Below are 22589 nucleotides of genomic sequence, written 5' to 3'. Positions count from 1 at the left end.
CATCTGGCCCATAATTTCCTGATAGTCTACCTTTGCATTCAGGGTGGATCTGCACCCAAATTAGAACACATCCAATGCACATATAAAGCACATGACATTTTCATGCATGCACACATTGTTCACTGCTACACTGCATCATAGGATGTGTTGTAGTGCACATGTTGATACTCCCAATCTAATTGCACGACAAGGCCCAGGTGACCCCCCCCCCAGAAGTAATAAAAGCACATTGACAAAGAGTTTTAGTTTAAAGGTTAATGGGCAAAATTTAGGTCACAACTTTATTGATTACAGAAATGTGAGTAGTTTTGGCTTAGGCATTGGCAATATCTATAGCTGACTCCTGTCCACCTTTCAGGAAGTCTGAAAGGGTAAATGATCAATAGAGGGAGCTCCGTCGATGGCGACCAACTGCAGCTCACCCTGGGGTTCCCGTTGGGTCCTGGCATGGCCCTAGATCCTCAAGTGGACTTCGGACGAGATCCAGGCCCACAGATTCCTCTAACAGAATACCCTTGTACCTGGAGGGGCAGGTGATGGCCGCACCTCCCCTCCGCCACATCACAATAAGCCAATTCCTAACTGCCACATGAGCCCCATGAAGAACAGGCTTTGGTGCACTGTTTGGCGGTGCAAAGCCAGATGAAGCCCTGACAACGCGACATGCCTTTTAAAGGCCCCCACAATCACGCTCTAATTGCCCAACAGGCTGGTGCCGTGATCGCGGGGCCAGTGCAGGCTCAAGGATTATTCTCTTCCCCTCCCCATGGGTGTGGGGTGTGTGCCCTGGACCCACACGCAACACGGACCCTCAAATAGGAGGATCCGATTTGTGGCAAAACATTGAATATGATTCCATCATCAGAATCAGAATACAAGTTGAAACAAAATAAAAAAATTCCTTCCATTAGCACCTTAGAGACCAACTAAGTTTGTCATTGGTATGAGCTTTCGTGTGCATGCATACTTCTTCAGGTATCTTAGTTGGTCTCTAAGGTGCTACTGGAAGAAATTGTTTTATTGTTTTATTGTTATTTTTTTATTTTGTTTCGACTACACCAGACCAACACGGCTACCTACCTGTAACTAGAATACAAGTTGTTGTTGTTGTTGTTGTTGTTGTTGTTGTTGTTGTTGTTGTTGTTGTTTCCTTTGACCACACCAGAGCTCCAACACTAGCCATTTACAAGCTTCTTGGAAGTTGAATGGAGGTAGCCAGCCCCTGTTGTCCATCACCAGCCACTTGTGATCAGAAATATAGTACATCTGGCTAGATATACTTCATTCTTAACAATTATGGTTTAGAGAGATTATCCAATCATCTTTTTGTCCATCTCTTTCTCTGTCATTCCGGAGCTGTCATTTTTGGAAGTGCAGAAACAAATGAAGTTTTTAGAGCAGATGTTTATAAACCCAAAGCCAGACACTGCTTTAGATTCGCATTAATAGCTCTGCATCACTTAGCACTGAGTCCTTTCTTGCCCTGGATAAATGGGTTCAGCGTTCAAATTTGTAAAACAACAATTGAGGCACATTATTGGCATGAATTTGAACTCTGTAAGCACACTGAAGACAATTTCCAAATATTGTTATTGTCCCCAGTTCAATAGCTGTCAAAGCAACTCAGATATGTCCTTACTATTAACATAATTTTGACAAGCAAAGTTAACAACGCAAACACAAGAAAATACTGCAGTACATTCTTTTGACTTTTCTTCCTGGTAACAGAAGTTCAGATTCCACAGCATAGCTTTATGCTTCTAAATGCAACACAAAATTTTGTTATACATAATTCTGGTGGGAACAAATAATTTCAATGTGATCCTTTCAACATGAAAATGTCAATCAATCCATTTTAAATTCCTTTCAAGTTTCGGAAACTGATACAATCTGCGGTCTGAAGCGACTTTAGCAATGACAGAAGCAAACCTGACCATCCTTTCTCTTCCATACACCTTGTTTTCTTCAGTACCTATAGGGTGGTATTCTACGAACTCATCCTGGCAGCACAAGTGCAATGGGATTTTCCCTGAGCCTTCCCCAAATCTGTTCCAGAGGATTGGAGGAACCCCTAGAATAGATTTCGGGAACACATGGGGGAAGAAGAAGGGGGCTAATTGTGCTAACAACAATCCTTACATTACTTTAAATATATCCCTCGGAATTTTGCTTATTTTTTCTTATGTAATTATACAGATTCTCTGTGTGCCGTTTATGCCTTGTTCTGTCGCCAGTAACCACAAGACACTTTTGTCCAGTGGCGCTATGTTCCATAGATTGCAGCAAAATACTGGGCAAGGTTTTGCCCAGTATATTGTTTGTGTGGTGGGCTCATGGGGGGGAAAACTGCCCCATGAGCTCTTGCAAAAGGGAGGGGGAAACCTGTATAAGGCTGCTTCTCCTGGAGCTCAGGGCCATTTTGCCTTGAGAGCTTCCCACCTGCCCACCTTCGGGTTAGCCTTTACTGAGTAATTATGGGCCGCTGGTTTACAGGGCCGGAAATGATTTTTCCCTTCTCAACCTGATTGGCACTTGGCTGGGTTTCCCTCCACTTTTCCTTCAGTGAAAGTATGTTAGGCATACTTTCTTTGTCAGGCAAAGAACATTGTTTGCATGAGGGCGGAAATGGCATTGGGCAAGATCAACATACTATAGGGGGGGCTGAGGGGGCCTGAGGGAAGGATTAACCACAGCGCTCCAAAGTTCAGTGTTGAGGTATTTGCTTAGTAGGAATCTGCACCCTCGAGTCTTTGCTTGGCTTGCACCACAGCAAAGTTCAACACTGGCTGACTCCCATGGAACAGGTCTGGGGTGATCCAAATATGGCGGATCCATTCCATCAACATGGGTCTTATGGAATGTTGAACTGTTCTTGGCACCAAATGCCATGCCAACCCTTACCCTGCCTACTGTTGTCAAAAAAGATTTGGTCTGATTTTATCTAATCACTGTGTTTTGCTCCTCTTATGGGTCACATAATGCGCCTGCCTGGACAAGTTCTTTCATGTAATTAGAATGTGTTTAACAGTAATTAGAATGTGTTTAACAGCAAATTAAACTCTCCACTAACCAGTACCAATGAACAAAAGCATATGGAATTCTACATAATAATGTATGAACCATAGGTATTGTAATACAGTGGTACCTCGGTTTATGAACACAATTGGTTCCGGAAGTCTGTTCATAAACTGAAGCGTTCATAAACTGAAGCGAACTTTCCCCTTGAAAGTAATGGAAAGTGGATTAATCCGTTCCAGACGGTCGGCAGAGTAACCGTTCATAAACTGAAGCAAACTTTTCCATTGAAAGTAATGGAAAGTGGATTAATCCGTTCCAGACGGGTCCGCGAAGTACTTAAACTGAAGTGTTCATAAACTGAAACATGGGTGTCATTGGTTCCGGAAGTCTGTTCATAAACTGAAGCGTTCATAAACTGAAGCAAACTTTCCCATTAAAAGTAATGGAAAGTGAATTAATCCGTTCCAGATGGGTCCGCGGCGTTCATAAACCGAAAATTCATAAACCGAGGTGTTCATAAACCGAGGTTCCACTGTAGTAGATGCAGTTGCACTGTGCTGTATAATAAATCCCATCAGAGTCTATCAAATGCATTTTTTGTGTCTCATGCCAACACCAATAAGGGACCACAGCAAGGTTTCATGAAAGCAATACATTCTGCCAATATTCGCATTGCATTTGACCCAAGTGATTATTATATTTTTATTACCAGAATTGAACAAAGCATTCTGCAGATATGGACCAGGAAACTAATTTTTGAAAACTTAGAACAACAAAGTATAGCATTACTGTAAGCAATGCCTTACAAGCATAAAACCCGCTAAACTACTTCCTCTAACATGAGATAAAGTAAATATATCAAATTGCATGGCACACCCCCTTTCAGATCTTATTTCTATATATTCTGGTGCATATCTAATCAACCTAGAAGAAGCCAATTTGGTGAAAATGGATTCCTTGGAGATCTTTACTTTGTTGTTACTGTTGTATGGAAGATGTCTAAGTGCATCAGGTAAATTATCAACATTCTTTCTCTTTCCTTTTTCTTGTTCTCCCTCTCTGTAAGACCTTACAAACTGCCAGTGAATGATGGGAAGAGCTTGTTGCAAGGTAACACATAAAGATGACATGGGTATTTATGGCTCCATCAAAACACATAAGATGCTTTCAATATAGGCATTGTGGGGGTCATTCTGGATTCGTCAAAAATCCTGCCTGTTTCTGAAATATTAATAAGTCGGTGAAATACTTATAAAATCCAAGAAGGAAAGGTGGAATTAGGAATTGAAAACAAACAAGTGCAAGATATTTCATATGAAGAGGAACATATGGATATAATGGCTGGCAAAATTATTCTATGCATGTTTACTATGATCAAAGGTAAACGGCATTTCCATGCGCTCTGGTTTTCATCACGGTGTTCTATTGCGCCAGAAGCGGTTTAGTCATGCTGGTCGCATGACCAGGAAAGCTGTCTGTGGACAAACACTGGCTCCCTCAGCCTGAAGCGAGATGAGTACCGCACCCAATAGTTGCCTTTGACTGGACTTAACCATCCAGGGATCCTTTACCTTTACCTTTTACTATGATAAAAGGTAAAGGGACCCCTGACCATTAGGTCCAGTCGTGACCGACTCTCGGGTTGCAGCGCTCATCTCGCATTATTGGCCGAGGGAGCCGGCGTACAGCTTCCAAGTCATGTGGCCAGCATGGCAAAGCCGCTTTTGGCGAACCAGAGCAGCACACGCAAACACCGTTTACCTTCCCGCTGTAGTGGTACCTATTTATCTACTTGCAAAGGATCACTTTGACATCCTTTCGAACTGCTAGGTTGGCAGGAGCAGGGACCAAGCAACGGGAGCTCACCCCGTCATGGGGATTCGAACCTGCTGACCTTCTGATCGGCAAGCCCTAGGCTGTGTGGTTTAACCCACACCGCCACCTGCGTCCCATATATATACTATGATAAAAGAAGTCAGATTTCCAGATAAGTGTACAGTATATACAAATACAGCTGTATATACAAATGCTACTTTTAGCACACCATTGGGAATATTGGCTTTAGGGGTACAATGGGGAATAAACTCAATTCAGTTCATATTTTATGGTGAACCTACCTAATTTGGGCTTTCTGAAACAATATGCAAACTAAAACACAGCTTTCCTTCAAAATGTGTACTAAAGTTTTTAGACAAAATGTGTCTAAAAATTTCAGTGAAGAAATGTTTATGAAAATGCGTACACTAAGGTAAATTAAGCATATATTAGTGCATATATTAGTGGAAATAACATACATAAATGCATTCTAGTAAGAAAAATGCGGATAGAAGTGTTTATATAAACACACACAGGCATGCTTGATCTATGAGCATAGAGGAATCTATTTGAATATTCATGCTAGATAAACATTCTTTCTTGTCATTTTTCACCACCAGCTTCCACAGGAACTGGTAGGCCAGTTTATTTTTTGTACCTGGTAGGTACAATTTATTTTTTATTTATCTATTTATTTATTTATCCAATTCACACAAACCTTTCAAACAGACTTATGGAGCAACCCATGATTAAAATTTCACTTTGGTTATAATATATATATATATATATATATATATATATATATATATATATATATATACACACACACACACACACACACACACACACACACACACACACACACAATAAGGATGTCTTAGGAAAGATACTTGAGGAAAACTATTGATTTGTATTGACAGTTTTTTTCCATATTGTACAATTTTGTAAGCTGATTTTATTTCTCAGTAATCACTATCATTATTTATTGTAAAACATATTATAACCCAGGTGGCGCTGTGGTTAAACCACTGAGCCTAGGGCTTTCTGATCAGAAGGTCAGCGGTTCGAATCCCTGTGACGGGGTGAGCTCCCGTTGCTTGGTCCCAGCTCCTGCCAACCTAGCAGTTCGAAAGCACGTCAAAATGCAAGTAGATAAATAGGAACCGCTACAGCGGGAAGGTAAACGGCGTTTCCATGTGCTGCTCTGGTTTGCCAGAAGCGGCTTTGTCATGCTGGCCACATGACCTGGAAGCTATACGCCAGCTCCCTCGGCCAATAATGCGAGATGAGCGCGCAACCCCAGAGTCGGTCACGACTGGACCTAATGGTCAGGGGTCCCTTTACCTTTATATTATAACATGACCAGTTTAGAGTAAAAGAAAATTAAGATAACATATTTTTATTGTTGTTTTCACCCCCAGCTTCCAGAGGACCTGATATTCCTGATACATGTTTTTTTTTATTTCCACAATTCCTTTAATGTTTAAAGAAGGCATTATTAAACGTCAGGTTCTTCTATTAATCATGGCTCCTTATTGCATTTTTGGGCATGTGCAGAGCTAGTTTTAAACATATGCATTGGATACTATATGTTTTTTGTTTTCTTTTTAGTACATATATTGCATGCCACTTTGGGCACAATCACAACGATAACGATCTATTTTGAAAGACGATATGGATTTCTTAGGTTTGCCTTCTTCAAACAAAATATTTATCACCTGATTTTTCTAGATTTTCTAATAATGCAAATTCATTTTATGTCTGAATGTAATTAGAACACATCTAGAGCATATTATAAAAGCTTGCTATAAAAGACCCTCTAAAGGGAATGTTAATGTTGGTTTAAGTTCAAAACCACTCAAAGAGCCAGAAAACCTCCAATCCTACTTTGTGCAAGGTCTTCATAATCTTTGTTTAAAAAATTTGAACATAAGCAAATAAAATTTCTCTATATTCTGCTAAATTTCTAGAAGTAGCTTTTACAATGTAGACATTAATAGCTAGAGAAACATTGGGAAATGGAATACATTGCATTGTGAATACAGTCTATGTATTTATGGACATCACTCTTGTGTTTGTATAATTTAAAACTAAATAACTGGGTGTTTTTAAATCACCCACACCTTCTACAGGATCAGATATGTACCAGGTACACTTTATTTCTCATTTACCAATTATTTGAATAATTTTTCTATTATATGCTTGGATATGTACAAAACACTGTGTTCAGCAGAATGCTCTGAAATTCTAAATATTTAAAATGCATCTTCCCAGAAATTATAAGGATTTATTCAGTTTGGTTTCTGACCCTGAAACATACCTCAAGAAACTAATGTTTGTTTTAATGTGTGTACTTTGACTCCTTTACAACTGGGGTGGGGGACCAAGTGTTGAGAGCAGAAAATTTTGCTTCTAGACGTTCTCATATTGTTCAAAGATGCTTCGTTGAGACTGGTCAATGGAACCAACAGATGTGAAGGCCGGCTTGAAGTCTACCACCAAGGAAACTGGGGGACAGTCTGTGATGATGATTGGGACATAAACGATGCACAGGTCGTCTGCAGACAGCTTGGGTGCGGATTGGCTCTATCGGCAAGAGGAAGTGCCTATTTTGGCCAAGGCACTGACAATATTCTCCTGGACGATGTGAGGTGCAGAGGGAATGAAATTTCTCTTGAGCAGTGCTCCCACAGAGGATGGCAAATCCATAACTGTGTCCATGTAGAAGATGCTGGTGTGGTCTGTTCAGGTACTCCTTTGTTATGTGTGCTTCTTTAGACGATTCTGTTCTTTCTAATCCAGCAAGTCTACTTAATTTCTGAGCGACTGATAGTCGAAATTAATTACTGTTTCTTGATAGCATATTATAGGCAGTCTAGATTAAAAGGGTACTGTATGTCAGTCTGTGAAATTCTCTTTACTTCTATCTGATTGAAATATGCTCAGGTTAAATAGAGAGAGATCAGATACATGTTATTCATCTTATTTTTGGTAGGTTAGTCCAGGAAGAATGTCCTTTTTTTCCTTCCAGGCAGGGGCCTGCTTGCTACATGCATGAAAACTTCAATTAGAGATCTATTTTGTTTTAAATGAAACAATGTAAAATATAACTTATTTGTTATTTACAGGTAATAGAGAACCGGAAAGACCTGGTAAGTTCAATTGTTTATTAATTCAATAAAACTACATGGAAACTACACTTCAGATGAAATGCCAATAGCAAGCTTGTTGAAATCCTGATATTAGTAGAGTTGAACACTTACTTACACCAGCAACCTGTGGCCTTCCACATATTGTTGGACTTCACCGCTCATCAGCCCCTGCCAGCAAATCCAATGGTCAGGGATGATGGGAGATGTAGTCCAGCAACATCTGGGGGGCTACAGGTTCCCTATCTGTGACTAACAGCAACCTGGGTGTCAGCCATCTGGTGAATGCAAATATCAACACAACATTTAAATGAATCTGTTTCCTGAATTCTCATTTATTGACTGTCCATATCCACACCATGCATTTAAATTCCTTCCAACCTTCATAGGATTTCCTAGGAAGTTATGACTGTTAAAGTTCCATAAATGTGCTTTAAATGTTTGATGTGGATGTAGCCTAGAGAGCCAAATTCTTGTTCATGAACTTGGCTTTGTGAAGCATCACAAGATCTGCTGCTTGGATATAAATGTGTTTTACCTGCGATAATTCATTTCAGAAATGCCACTTAGTGACATTGTGTCAAGCTGTAGCACTGTGTGCAGACAAGGTGTGGCAGTGCATGAGAAGAGCAGCATTCAGAGTCACTCTAATTTATGTCACCCTAAACACCCATGAAGACAGTGAAATTTAATGTGTGATGTGTTCATTAATGGGGGTAGGGGAGTAGAATCCAACACATTTCATCACTGAGAATTCTCATTCTCATTCTGTGCTTCCAGTTCATTTAAATTGATTATGAAGATCAATCTGAGATCCAGTATGATGATTCTGAGCTAAAACAGTGAGGATATATGATGCTCAATGCATAAATCTTCTTTTTTTCTTAGGGTCTGCCTGTGTAATATGCAATAAAAATAGAGACCTATGTTCTTTCATAATCCATGAACTTCCATTTCCTGATGCAATACAATAAATATATTTTGGAGACAGTATGAACCTGTAGGGTAGACACTTACATTCTCAAATCAGCTCTTTTGGTCACCCAGACATCTGGACTATCTACTTGAATGTACTAAGAGTCAATCTTTCTCTCTCCTAAAAGGCATGTCTATCAATCTCCTTTTTGAGACCATGCAAAATATTGAAAAGTAGGTCTCCTCAGCGTGGGATACAGTCCATAGACCATGGCTTAACTACAAATGCTTTAGTTTATATCTTCCTAGAGATAGGAAGCTCCTTGTTTATTAGAGTGCAACCTAATCTTTTTTCTCCTCGTGAAATTCTTGAGAACAGAAACTGACTTCTAAATGGATACTCTTTTCATTGTTCAAAGATGGATCCTTGAGACTGGTCAATGGAACCAACAGATGTGAAGGTCGCCTTGAAGTATACCACAGAGGAAACTGGGGGACAGTCTGTGATTATGGTTGGGACATAAATGATGCACACGTTGTCTGCAGACAAATTGGATGTGGATGGGCTCTGTCAGCTACAAAAGGAACCCATTTTGGCCCAGGCTCTGGCAATATTCTTTTCAGTGATGTTCAGTGTGGAGGATATGAATCTTCTTTTGTGTATTGCCCCCGTCACAATTGGGAAATTCATAATTGTGGCCATCAGGATATTGCTGGAGTCATTTGCACAGGTGCACTTTCCTTCTTTCCTTTTTTAATTTGGATCATTTTATTCCTATATGTCTGTTTAATTTCTGAATGACTGGTGATCAGTTGTAAAGGAATAAGTGTTTCTTACATTCACATTGTTTAGCATGCGTGGTTTAGATTAGTGTATCAACTGGCCTGTTAATGTATCTTACATATATCTAGGTGTAGTCTCTTTGATTCTGTCCGTCTATGAAAACATTATCAGTTGCTTAGCATCCCAAGTTTGGATAGGTTATTTTTTTATTATTTTAGAAATATGTCCAAGTCTCAGACTAGGACATATTTATAAAATAATAAAGAATTCCATAACCACCACTCTTCCAACAAACTCCCTCATTGCATTGTGTTGGAATGAGGAACATAGTTTGAAGGGGGCTGGAAAAAAATCCACTGTTACACTAATCACCAGTTGGGTTCTTCTGGAACTTAGTATGTCTCTTTTTTATTTCAGCCAGTCAATTTGTCTGACACCTCAAGATATAGCACCCATACAATGAGTATAAGCAGAAACATAATCATAGGATATACTCTATTTCCATGTGCAAACCTAGTTGAGACAAGATATTCAACTATCTAAAACAATTCGATAGCTAGGGTGTATGATATTTCATAGTTTCCACAGAATATATGTCTGGTATATCTTTTCTCTCCAACACCCAACTTCTTCAAAATTAAGTAGGATGCTAATTCTGAAAAATTAACAATGATCGCTAATATGAGTTGTCTGCAAATTTAGGAACTGTACAAAAGATAGGGTTTTAACCAAACTTAGTCAAAGTAGACAATTCAAATCAATAGGAACTAATCTAACTATGACTAATTTCAGTTCTCTTCATTTCACATTCCAAGTCTGGAATCCAACCCACTGTGTGCAACACACCCTTCTGAAAATGTAAATACAGTAACTGTAAATTAACTGTAAATTAATAGTTTAGTTTATATCTATATTTTTCCAGAGAGTTTTTTATGATTCCTTAGGACCTGGCAGTGAAATGCCTCGAGATCAAAAAGCATAGCTCCTAAAACAAAGTTAATTTATTGTTCAAAGATGCTGTATTGAGACTAGTCAATGGAACCAACAGATGTGAAGGCCGTCTTGAAGTGTACCACAGAGGAAGTTGGGGGACCGTCTGTGATGATGGTTGGGACATAAATGATGCACACGTGGTCTGTGGACAGGCTCAGTGTGGCCGGGCTCTATTAGCTACAACAAACGCCCGTTTTGGCCAAGGCTCTGGAAATATTCTCCTGGATGATGTGCAGTGCAGAGGAATTGAAACTTCTCTTGAGCAGTGCCCCCACTCAGGGTGGGAAACCCATAAATGTAGCCATCAGAAAGATGCTGGTGTCATCTGCACAGGTGCACTCTTCTTCTTTTTCCTTTTCAAAAAGATGATTTTATGCATATATGTGTATTTAATGTCTGAATGACTGGAGATCAGTTGTAAAGGAATCAATGTTTCTTTCTAATTTTAGCATTTATGATTCAGATGTGCATAATATTTTAATTTTTTTTGCTTATATCTAAGTGAAATATCCTCAGGTTAAGTGACAGGTGTTCATGGGAACATAGGAAGCTGCCTTATACTGAGTCAGACCATTGGTCCACCTAGCTCATTACGGTCTGTGCTGACTTGCAGTGGAAACCCAAGGTTTCTGACAGTGCACTTGCCCTGACCTACCTGGAGATGCTGGAGACTGAATCAGATATTTCTGCAAGCAAGACAGATACTCTACCACTGAACTACAGCCATTCCCCACACAGTGATGTCTTGGATGAACTGCAAATTTGCAGTTTCTTCTAATGTCCCAGAACTAAGTTATTTTTCTGTTGGGAGCATGTCCATATCCCTGCACTGATCATCAGGGAGGGAAGAGTGATGAGAACTAAATACACTCCATTTTTCCCTCCCAAACATCTTATTAGTTTAATCTTCAGTTTACTAGCAGAGGAATATGTGCTTAAAGCTGAGGTTGTTGGATAGGGATGAAGAATCATGTGTTTTGACTGATCTGGATTAGGGCATTAAATATCTAATATCTTTATCTTTATCTATCATCTATATCTATATATATCAGTGTATCATATTTTTTAAAATTCTTTCCAGTAGCACCTTAGAGACCAACTAAGTTTGTTATTGGTATGAGCTTTCGTGGCATTGCACACTTCTTCAGATACCATATTTGTATCATATTTGTTATTTACAGGCAATAAAGAACCAGGGAGACCATGTAAGTTCACATTCTTGATTACTTTTTTAGCTCATCATACTGTACCTTGATCCAGCAAAGAAAATAATTATCGATCCTCATGTTGTGATCAAGTCTGCAACCAATTTGATTTTATCATAGGGTAGGGGATTCAATGTTTTTGTTCTATTTATTTGTGCTTTTATCTTGTATTTTTATATTGTGAACTGGCCTGAGATCTTCGTATGAAGGGTAGTATATAAATTTAACAAATAATAATAATAATTCAATCTAACCTTAAAAGTCAATTTAGAATAATAGAATTGTAGAGTTGGAAGGGATCTTTCGGATCATCATATCCAACCCCCTGTAATGCAGGATTATGCAGCTGTCCCATTTGTGGATCACACCTATAACCTTGGCATTATCAGCATCAAGCTCCAACCAGCTAACATAGCTGCCAAGTTATCCCTTTTTTAAAGGGAAATTCCATTATGCTGAATAGGCTTCCTCGCGAGAAAAGGGAAAACTTGGCAGCTATGCCAGCTAAGCTATCCAGGCGGACTTAATTAATTTGTACTTTTCAAAACACTGCACAAAACAAAACAACCATCCTTTTATATTGAAACTTCTCCAAATTATGGAGTGCAATTTTCCAACCAGGTACAACCAAGTTCCAACTTTGTACAGAAATACATATACTTAGATAAGTGTGTGCAGAGAAATGCCTATATTAGCAAACACACACACAGCATACAGAAATGTGTTATTTTAGGGAAAATTGCTTTGCAACAATGTGTGCATTAGGGAAAGTTTAATACAAGCATGCATATTAGAAATTTGCCGTAAAATAGTGGTGATTTTTCCTAAGAACTTTCTTTTATTCCATTGCAAACTGATGTGGAAATGTGGAGAACGATAAATATTAGCAAAATATTGGTGGATGGGGAAGTGAATATGGTAATATGGCACATGAATGTGGACTTGTGGGCATCCACTCCATAACCCACATATTCCACCTGATTGCGGAGGGTGCCCTGGGTTCAGGTGACATGTTTCCTCCTTCCTTCGCCACCCATGATCGCCTCAAAACCTGCAGAAGGGTTGCTGGGCATTTTTACCACAGTGTGAAGAGCATAGCCGCCAAGTCTCTCGCTGAAAAATGCGGGATCAGCAGTGGTGCGGCACCGGAAGTCGCTTCTACACATGTCTGGACATGCGTAGAAGCAACCTCCGGTGCCGGTGCCGCGCTACCCATGTCTGGGCACCGGAAATTGGGCGGCGCCAGGACCCAAAATGGAGCCCCCCTGGCAGGTAGGAAATCCGGGGGATTTACGGGATTTTTCCCAATCCGCGCTGCCAGTGGGAAACAGTTTAAAATATGGGGGTTTCCTGTGAAAAACGGGAGACTTGGCAGCTATGGTGAAGGGCAGTAGGCCATTCTGGAAGAAGCAGGCAGGGTTGGGGATGTGGACACCGCCTCCCAGATTGTGGTTGTCCTCAAGCTATTCCTGGAGGCCAATGAGACCAAATCAGGCACCAAATCAGATTGCAGGGAGGATTTCGTTGCACTGATATGGATCATGCATATTCTAATAGTATCCTCAGCAACCCACGCTGTAAAAATTACTTAATTAATTGCTGTTGTTGTTGTTGTTGTTGTTGTGTGTGTGTGTAATCAGTCCTAAAAAGGAAATGACTTTTTATCATTTTTAACAGCTTCCAGACGTCTTCAACTGCATGGTAAGTTTTATTTCTTGTTCGTAGGGATCAGCAAGAAATTCATTTAATGTTGGGATCCATGTATTTTCTCCAGACAGCTTGAAATATATAGAAATAAAACATCTCATAATTTTGAATGTTAATATAATGTTATATTTGGGTGATGGACATAATCCCTTAGATACCTCATGCAGTTTGTGTAATTAATGATTCCTCCAGCAACTTTGTTTGGAAACGGTTTTATAAAATCCTTTTGAAATTTGAGGTTAAGTCCAAGTAAAAGCATTGGTAGAAGGAGCTGGGTCACAAAGTAATTTCATACGATCGGATCGCAAGATGAATATGTGTTTTAATGTCCATGGCTTTGAACAGTTTCGCAATGCAGAATTTAGTCTTCAGATTGAAAACTTTTCTCTCTCTCCCAAAGGACCTCTCTTACGGTTGGTTAATGGAAACAACAGGTGTGAAGGTCGCCTTGAAGTATATCATGATAGAACCTGGGGGACTGTCTGTGATGATCTTTGGAGCATGAATGATGCACATGTGGTCTGCAGAGAGCTTGGATGTGGACCAGCTCTGTCAGCACCAGGAAGTGCCCGTTTTGGTGAAGGCTCAGGCAACATCCACCTGGACAATGTGGAGTGCACAGGAAGCGAATCTTCCCTGCTTCAGTGTTCTCACGCAGGTTGGGGGACACATAACTGTGGTCATCGTGAAGATGCCAGTGTCACCTGCTCAGGTATTCCTAGGCTGGGCTAATCTAGCTTCCCAATAGATCAAATGCAGTTTTCCAATCTTTGTAGACTCCTTTGTGAAACATATACCAGAATTATTAAAGAAAATATCCACCACAATTTCCAGTTTTAATTAAAATTTGAATTAGGTGGTCTATTATTAATAAAGGTTTATTTCCTTCATAATGCATGTTTGGTGAGGTATACAAAGTTTCAGATGGAGGACCAATCTGCGAGGTACATTTAAAGCAGTATCATATCACTTTGAGCATTCATGTTTCGCCCCCCCCCCCAAAAAAAACTATGAAATGTAGTGCTGAGACCACTAGTCTCCTTACAGACCTATAATTCCCTGAGTTACCTGAGAAAGGGGGGTTGTAGTTGTGTGTGTGTGTGTGTGTGAGAGAGAGAGAGAGAGAGAGAGAGAGAGAGAGAGAGAGAGAGAGAGAGAATATGAGGTTTTCAGACCAAAAACCAGAATGTGCTTCTTCCAGGAAGGGCTCCCATGTGAGTCATGTGACCTACACCTTGCTCTCACCCTGGGGGGGGAAATTGCTTTTTTTGGGCGGGAGCACATTGCAAGAGCCCAGCACCCAAAATGGCCACTGCAATCTTGTGTGGAAAAAATGGGATGTCCCTTCTTTCTGGGGCACTTGACAGGTATTTGATTGCCTAACATTGAAGTTTAAGACAAGGTTATACTTGGCCCTGGGATTTGTGTAATTTATGTAATTCATTATTCCTCCAGCAACATTGTTCAGAAATGGACTTAAGAAATTCACCTTGAAATTTAAAGGCAAGTCCAGGTAATGGAATTGCTAGAAGAAGCTGAGTCACCAAGCATTTTAATACTGTATCATCAAAACCCAAGATACAGTTGTGTTTAGTTTCCATTGGGTTGACCAGTTTCTGATGCAGAATTGTCTTGTTTATATAACATTTACTTTTTGTATATACCCGAAGAACATGCCTTGCGGTTAGTTAATGGAAGGAACAGATGTGAAGGTCGCCTTGAAGTATATCATGACAGAAGCTGGGGGACTGTCTGTGATGATATTTGGAGCCTGAATCATGCACACGTTGTCTGCAGTGAGATTGGTTGTGGACCAGCTCTTTCGGCACCAGGAAGTGCACACTTTGGTGAAGGCTCAGGCCACATCCACCTGGACGATGTACGGTGCAGAGGAAAAGAATCTTCCCTGCTCCATTGTTCTCATACAGGTTGGGGAACACATAACTGTAACCACCGTGAAGATGCCAGTGTCATCTGCTCAGGTATTCTAGACTAGGATAATCTAGCCACCAGATCAAATGCAGTGTTTCAATCTTTGGGAAACATATAGTGGAATTATTAAAGAAAATTTTCACCACAATTTCCAGTTTTAATTAAACAGGAATTACTCTGTTATTAAGAAAAGTTAATTTCCTTCATAGTTTGTGCTTCGTAAGGTATAAAAAGGTTAAGATGTAGGGCCCATCTGCACTGTACATTTAAAGCAATATAATACCACTTGGAGCATTCTTGGCTTCCCCAAATATCTATCATCTAACTATCATCTATCTATCTATCATCTATCTATCTATCTATCTATCTATCTATCTATCTATCTATCTATCTATCATCTATCTATCTATCTATCTATCTATCTATCTATCTATCTATCATCTTATCTATCTATCTCCTGGGAACTGTAGTGCTGAGACCACTAGTGTCCTCACAGAATGATGAGTCCCTGAGTTACCTGAGAAGGTAGAGTGATTATTAAACCAGCATGGAATTGTAGATCTGCTAACATACATAGAAATGAATGATTTCTGAATATTGAAGTTTAATATAAGAATGTGCTTGGTCATGGGACATAACTACTTGGATACCTAATACATTGTAATATTATCAAAACCCAAGATGCAGTTGTGTGTAATTCATGATTCCTCCAGCAACATTGTTCAGAAATGGACCAAGGAAATTCACTTAGAAGACAGAATTGCTAAAGCAGCTGAGTCACCAAGCATTTTCATATCATTAGATCCCAAGATGCAGTTGTGCTAAGTGCCCATTGTGTTGACCAGTTTTCCAATGCAGTGTTTCATTGTCTTGTTTATATAATATTTATTTTTTCCATGTTCCAAAGAACATTCCTTGCGATTAGTTAATGGAAGAAACAGGTGTGAAGGCCGCCTTGAAGTATATCATGATAGAACCTGGGGGACTGTCTGTGATGATCTTTGGAGCCTGAATCATGCACACATTGTCTGCAGAGAGATTGGATGTGGACCAGCTCTGACAGCACCAGGAAGTGCCCGTTTTGGTGAAGGCTCAGGCAACATCCACCTGGACAATGTGCAGTGCACAGGAAATGAATTTTCCCTGCTTCACTGTTCTCACAGAGGTTGGGGAACACATGACTGTGGTCATCATGAAGATGCCAGTGTCATCTGCTCAGGTATTCCTAGGCTAGGCTAATCTACCTCACTAAAATGCAATCAAGGGAATAGGGTGGGTCCTGAGAATACAAATCTCAGGTTTCAAAGGCCAGGGTAAAGAGGCACACATTCACCACTTGCTGAAACCTGCTTATTGAAGGTGACAGGCACACTTCTGTAAGGAAGGAATTCCCCAAAACAGAGGCTACCAGAGACAGTGCCCTCTTTTGAGCAACCAGCACCCCAAGACTTTGAGGGTAGTGGAACTACAAAGAGGCCCCATCTGGCAATCTTAACACTTGGGTGAGTCTGTAGGGAAGGAGGTGTTGTCTCAGGTTTTGTGATCAGAGTCTTTTAGGATTTTAAAGATTAATGTGAACACCTTCAGTTGGGCCTGGAAACAAACTGGCAACCAATGCAGCTTTTTAGAACATAGTTCTACAGATAACCCCAAGAAGGAACCTGGTTGATGCAATCGATTGACATTTCTGAGTGCTCCTCATGGGCTTTCTAATGGAGAATACATTGTAATATTCTAATCTGGAAGTTACCAAAGGCTGGACTGCAGTCATCGAACCATCTCTGTCTCTTGACCAGTTTTGAAATGTAGAGTTTTATTTTCTTGTTTAAAACAGGGTTTTTTTATATTTCCCAAAGAAACACCCTTGCGATTGGTTAATGGAGGTACCAAGTGTGAAGGTCGTCTTGAAGTATATCATGATAGAACCTGGGGGACTGTCTGTGATGATATTTGGAACCTGAATCATGCACATGTTGTCTGCAGAGAGCTTGGATGTGGACCAGCTCTGTCAGCACCAGGAAGTGCCCGTTTTGGTGAAGGCTCAGGCAACATCCTCCTGGACGATGTACAGTGCACAGGAAGCGAATCTTCCCTGCTTCAGTGTTCTCACAGAGGTTGGGGGACACATAACTGTAACCATGTTGAAGATGCCAGTGTCATTTGCTCAGGTATTACTTAAGAACTCTTGCCGTCCTCATTAAAGGAATTCAGTTTCTTAATCTGGCTAGATTTCTCTGGGGAAATGGGTGTTGCAAAACAGAAAACCCATCAAAATAGTACCATTGAAATACTTAAAACAATCCAAAATGCAAAAATGCACCTTAGCCTGCTGCATTAGCAAAATTCTCCCCATTCCAAGACATTTAATCCAATAGAAAAGCCCTTGGTAGCTGCCTTCACAAAGTCCAAAAAGTTTTCACACCCAGTCTTCTGCCTGGGTCTGGAGTCTTCTGTGAAGTGGGCTTGCCAAAGGGAGTTGAAACCCTCCGGGGTTCCAGTGGCACACTGCTGGCAGCACACTAAGTGGTTTTTGAAAGAGTGTGTATATTCTGTGTATTGCTTTCACTTCCCACAAAGTTTCGGTGGGAAGGTCGGCCCTCTTCCCAGAGGGGAGGGGCTGCGAGCAGGTTTCACCTTCCCGCGCTCGGCAGGGGGCATGTCTAGGCCCCCTGTGTCACAGGGAGTCCCCAGCCTGCGTCACACCCACAGTCAGCCAATCCAGCTGGCGGGGGGGCGTGGTTTGCCGCATTTAAGCAGCTGCAGGACTGGGGTTCCTTCTGTTTGCTTCCTGCTCACATGGATCAGTTTGGTGGTTAGGCATTGGAAAATGTGTTGTGTGTTGGAGGGGAGGTTGTGGCCATCACCTACCCCTCCCTTTGAGGGCTATTCCATTAAAGGAATCCAGTGGTTGTTGTTCCTGTCCAAGGCCCAGGTGGTGGCTAGGGCCATGACTTGACCTTCTGGTGACTAGGGGGAGCTTCCAGGTGATTTGCATCAACAGGCTCTCCCTACAGGTTGTTAACCTTGTGTGACTTCCTGCAGAGCGGGCAGGAGTCAAGTATAGTCAGTTCGGATCCAATGCCTAAGCCAATACCACTCACAGTGTAACCAATAAAGTTGTGGCCCTTTTTAGCCCATTAACCTAAAATACTGGTTTCCACTTGTATTATTTCTTCAATAATGCGGGGAGTGGGGCCTTGACTCACAACCAAGGCTTCTTGCACTCCAGTTCCAGGAATCAAAAAGCTTCTGCTCAGTTGGTCAGTAGAAGGAATGGGAAACAGAGAATTGCAGGTGTAGGATATTACCAGGCTACGTCCCTCAACTTTCCTGGCTTTCCTGAAAAAAATCATGGAAAAACAAGGAAGTATTTAAAGCAGGATGGCTAAAATATAGCCTTCTAGGTGTTGTTAAACTACAGTTCCCATCATCCCTGGCTACTGACCATGCTGGCTGGGGCTCATAGGGGTTGGAGTCCAACAGTGTTGAGAGCTGCCAGTAAGTCCTCTCTAATTCAAAGCAACTATCTCCAGTGCCATCTAATAGAACAATGTACAATATGCACAATTAATGTCCATTGAGTCTTTATTTACTTTCACTGTACAATTGAGTTAATCTTATTGGTGGGAAAAGGAAATAATCAACATATTTTTGACTTGTTTGACAATAAGAAATACGTTTTTAAATATTTCCAATTTAGCTACTTTAAGATTAGCTAATGGAGGCAACAGATGTGAAGGTCGCCTTGAGGTATATCGTAATGGCAGCTGGGGAACAGTCTGTGATGATCTTTGGAGCATGAATGATGCACAAGTGGTCTGCAGAGAGCTTGGATGTGGACCAGCTCAGTCAGCACCAGGAAATGCCCATTTTGGTCAAGGCTCAGGCAACATCCTCCTGGACAATGTGGAGTGCACAGGAAATGAACTTTCCCTGCTTCAGTGTTCTCACAGAGGTTGGGGAACACATGACTGTGGTCATCATGAAGATGCCAGTGTCATCTGCTCAGGTATTTCTAGGCTGGGTTATCTAACCCAGTGCTCCCCAACCTTTTTTATCGCCGCGGACCAGTCGACGTTTGATTTTTACCGCGGCCCGCTGAGGGGGGGACGTTGATTGTTTATATTTTATTTAGATTGTTTTGATTTAATAATTTTAATTTAATTGTATTTAAATGTTCCTTGGGCGGCCCGGTACCACTTGATCCACGGACCGGTACAGGTCCGTGGCCCGGGGGTTGAGGATCACTGATCTAACCAATAGATCAAAAGCAGTTTTGTAAACTCCTTTGGGAAGCATATAGTGGAATTATTAAAGAAAATAGCCACCAAAATTTCCAGTTTTAATTAAACAAGAAGTGGTCTGTTATTAATAAAAGTGAATTTCCTTCATGGTTTGTGCTGGGTAAGGTATAAAAAGGTTAAGATGTAGGGCCCATCTGCACTGTACATTTAAAGCAATATAATGCCACTTTGAACATCCATGGCTCCCCACCACCACCAACATGTCCTGGAAAGTGTAGTTTTCATGGGTGCTGAGAGTTATTAGGAGACCCCTATTCTCCTCACAGAGCTACAGAGTTCCCTGGGAAGGGGAAGTGACTTTTAAACCACTCTGGAGTCATCTATCCATGGCAATGGACTCACAATAAACTCCCAATCAACCAAATATTACCAATTCAGTCTTTGGCAAATACCAGGTCAAGCATATGCCTAGCAACATGTTCCTCAATTTAATGTTTCACACCAATAATATCAGGTTTAAATAAACATTTTATGTGTCCTGATTAATGGTAAATGATTCATTGTATCATTTTTAAAACAAACAAACAAACAAACAAATCTGTATTTTGTACCTCCCAAAGAACATTCCTTGCGTTTGGTTAATGGAGGCAGCAAATGTGAAGGTCGTCTTGAAGTATATCATAATGGCAACTGGGGGACTGTCTGTGATGATCTTTGGAGCATGAATGATGCACAAGTGGTCTGCAGAGAGCTTGGATGTGGACCAGCTCAGTCAGCACCAGGAAGCGCCCATTTTGGTCAAGGCTCAGGCAACATCCTCCTGGACAATGTGGAGTGCACAGGAAATGAACCTTCCCTGCTTCGTTGTTCTCATGCAGGTTGGGGAACACATAACTGTGGTCATCATGAAGATGCCAGTGTCATCTGCTCAGGTATTTTTATTACTACTACTATTACAATTATCATCATCATCATCATTATTTATATACCGCCCTATACCCAAGGGTCTCATGGCAATTCACAGAATAAAATCAAAATATAAAACCAGAAAATACGCAATTTAAATGGCATAGGACAGGCATCCCCAAACTTCGGCCCTCCAGATGTTTTGGACTACAATTCCCATCATCCCTGCCCACTGGTCCTCTTAGCTAGGGATCATGGGAGTTGTAGGCGAAAACATCTGGGGAGCCGCAGTTTGGGGATGCCTGGCATAGGATGTCAATCAAATCAACCAAAGCCTGGTTAAAAAGGAACGTTTTTGCCGGTCACCTAAAGCTGTATAATGAAAGCGTATTCCTTGAGTACTTTTTCCTTATAAAGGTGACTTGATTTTTGAATCTTTGTAGAATGCTATGGGAAAGTTAATACAAATATTTTAAAGCAACTATCTATTGCAAGTCCTTTTTATTAAGAGACTTTGATTGGACCAATGGTAATAGAGGGATGTACATGTCACCACTGTCCCTTTCCTTGATCTAAACCACCTATCATAAAACTGCTGTTAGCCTGCAAGGAGTGGGAGAAGAAGAAGAGTTTGGATTTGATATCCCGCTTTATCACTACCATAAGGAGTCTCAAAGCGGCTAACATTCTCCTTTCCCTTCCTCCCCCACAACAGACACCCTGTGAGGTAGGTGGGGATGAGAGACTTGAGAGAAGTGTGACTAGCCCAAGGTCACCCAGCAGCTGCATGTGGAGGAGTGGGGAAGCGAACTGGGTTCACCAGATTACGAGTCTACCGCTCTTAACCACTACACCACACTGGCTCTCTCAGAATACATGTACTGGGTGGTATTTGCATATATGTGTGTAAATGTGTGTACATACACATTCTCTCTCTCTCTCTCTCTCTCTCTCTCTCTCTCTCTCTCTCTCTCTGGTCTTAGGAGTGCCAGCATGTTCCCTTAGCTTGGTTTCGTTGGACTTCAGGTCACTGGAGGTAGATTATGTTTTCCGTGAACATGAGGTCCTCAGGATTCATTCACTCCTCCTCTATTGGGTTTCCAGAGGAGAGGGGCTTCCCAACACCATAGAACTTGATCCAGCGCAGAAAGCAAAAATAGGCTTCTGTGTCTCTTTTTCAGTTCCAGTCTCCAAGACTGACTGCCCTTTGTTCACTTCCACACTGACAAATCTTGTTTATGCTGCATCCAGGCATAATTTCCCCTCTCTTGAGTGCATATTGGGAAAATGGGGAGGACTTGGAATCCAAAGCCTACCTCGCTCTATTCCTGACTTTCCCAAGAACACCCTCTTTTTGCATTCTCCAACACCAGAACACCAACAGCAGACCTTTCTGCCACTGCTCTAGTGCAGTGTTTCTCAACCAGTGTGCCTCCAGATGTTTTGGGACTACAACTCCCATCATTCCTGACCACTGGTCTTGCTAGCTAGGGATGATGGGAGTTGTAGTCCCAAAACATCTGGAGGCACACTGGTTGAGAAACACTGCTCTAGTGAGCCATTCATAGGAGAACCCCCCTCTACAAAGGTCAACCTCTCCACCAGTAGAAACTGAGTCAGACAAAATCCAATGGCTCCTGGGATGCTGTCCTCAGTGCAGAAGCCTCAGTATTTTAACATGATAAATTTAAACTGTTAAGATAGTTTATGTGAAAATCCTTAGATTTTTCACATCCTTTGTCTTAATCCTTAGACAAAATCTTCTGAATTTGTCCAGAAAATCTGCTGTTTGACACCTATTTTAGTCATTCATGGCATTATTTGTTCATTCTTTTCTTCAGGGCGGACTTCATAATTTCCATTTGAAAATTAAGATGTGAGCACACTGGTACTTTTGATACACCTATTGCATCTGGTTGAT

At 41.0% G+C, this 22589-nt stretch overlaps 1 protein-coding gene across 1 annotated transcript in view; it reads left to right on the top strand.

Moving 5' to 3' along the window:
• The first annotated feature begins 375 nt into the window (after positions 1-375).
• The window catches only part of DMBT1 (deleted in malignant brain tumors 1), a 70569-nt gene continuing 48355 nt past the window's right edge, over positions 376-22589 (top strand). Inside the window, exons 1-11 of the mRNA XM_088669872.1 lie at positions 376-517; positions 7271-7582; positions 7962-7985; positions 9317-9628; positions 10696-11007; positions 13987-14298; positions 15257-15568; positions 16426-16737; positions 17375-17686; positions 19219-19527; positions 20383-20694. Of these exons, the coding sequence (XP_088525998.1) occupies positions 376-517; positions 7271-7582; positions 7962-7985; positions 9317-9628; positions 10696-11007; positions 13987-14298; positions 15257-15568; positions 16426-16737; positions 17375-17686; positions 19219-19527; positions 20383-20694 (2971 nt within the window). The remainder of the gene's footprint in view (positions 518-7270; positions 7583-7961; positions 7986-9316; positions 9629-10695; positions 11008-13986; positions 14299-15256; positions 15569-16425; positions 16738-17374; positions 17687-19218; positions 19528-20382; positions 20695-22589) is intronic.

The sequence above is a fragment of the Zootoca vivipara genome, chromosome 5 (assembly GCF_965207765.1).
Source record: "Zootoca vivipara chromosome 5, rZooViv2.hap1.1, whole genome shotgun sequence".
Classification (NCBI taxonomy): Eukaryota; Metazoa; Chordata; class Lepidosauria; order Squamata; family Lacertidae; genus Zootoca; species Zootoca vivipara.
This window is presented reverse-complemented; position numbering and strand designations above follow the sequence as displayed.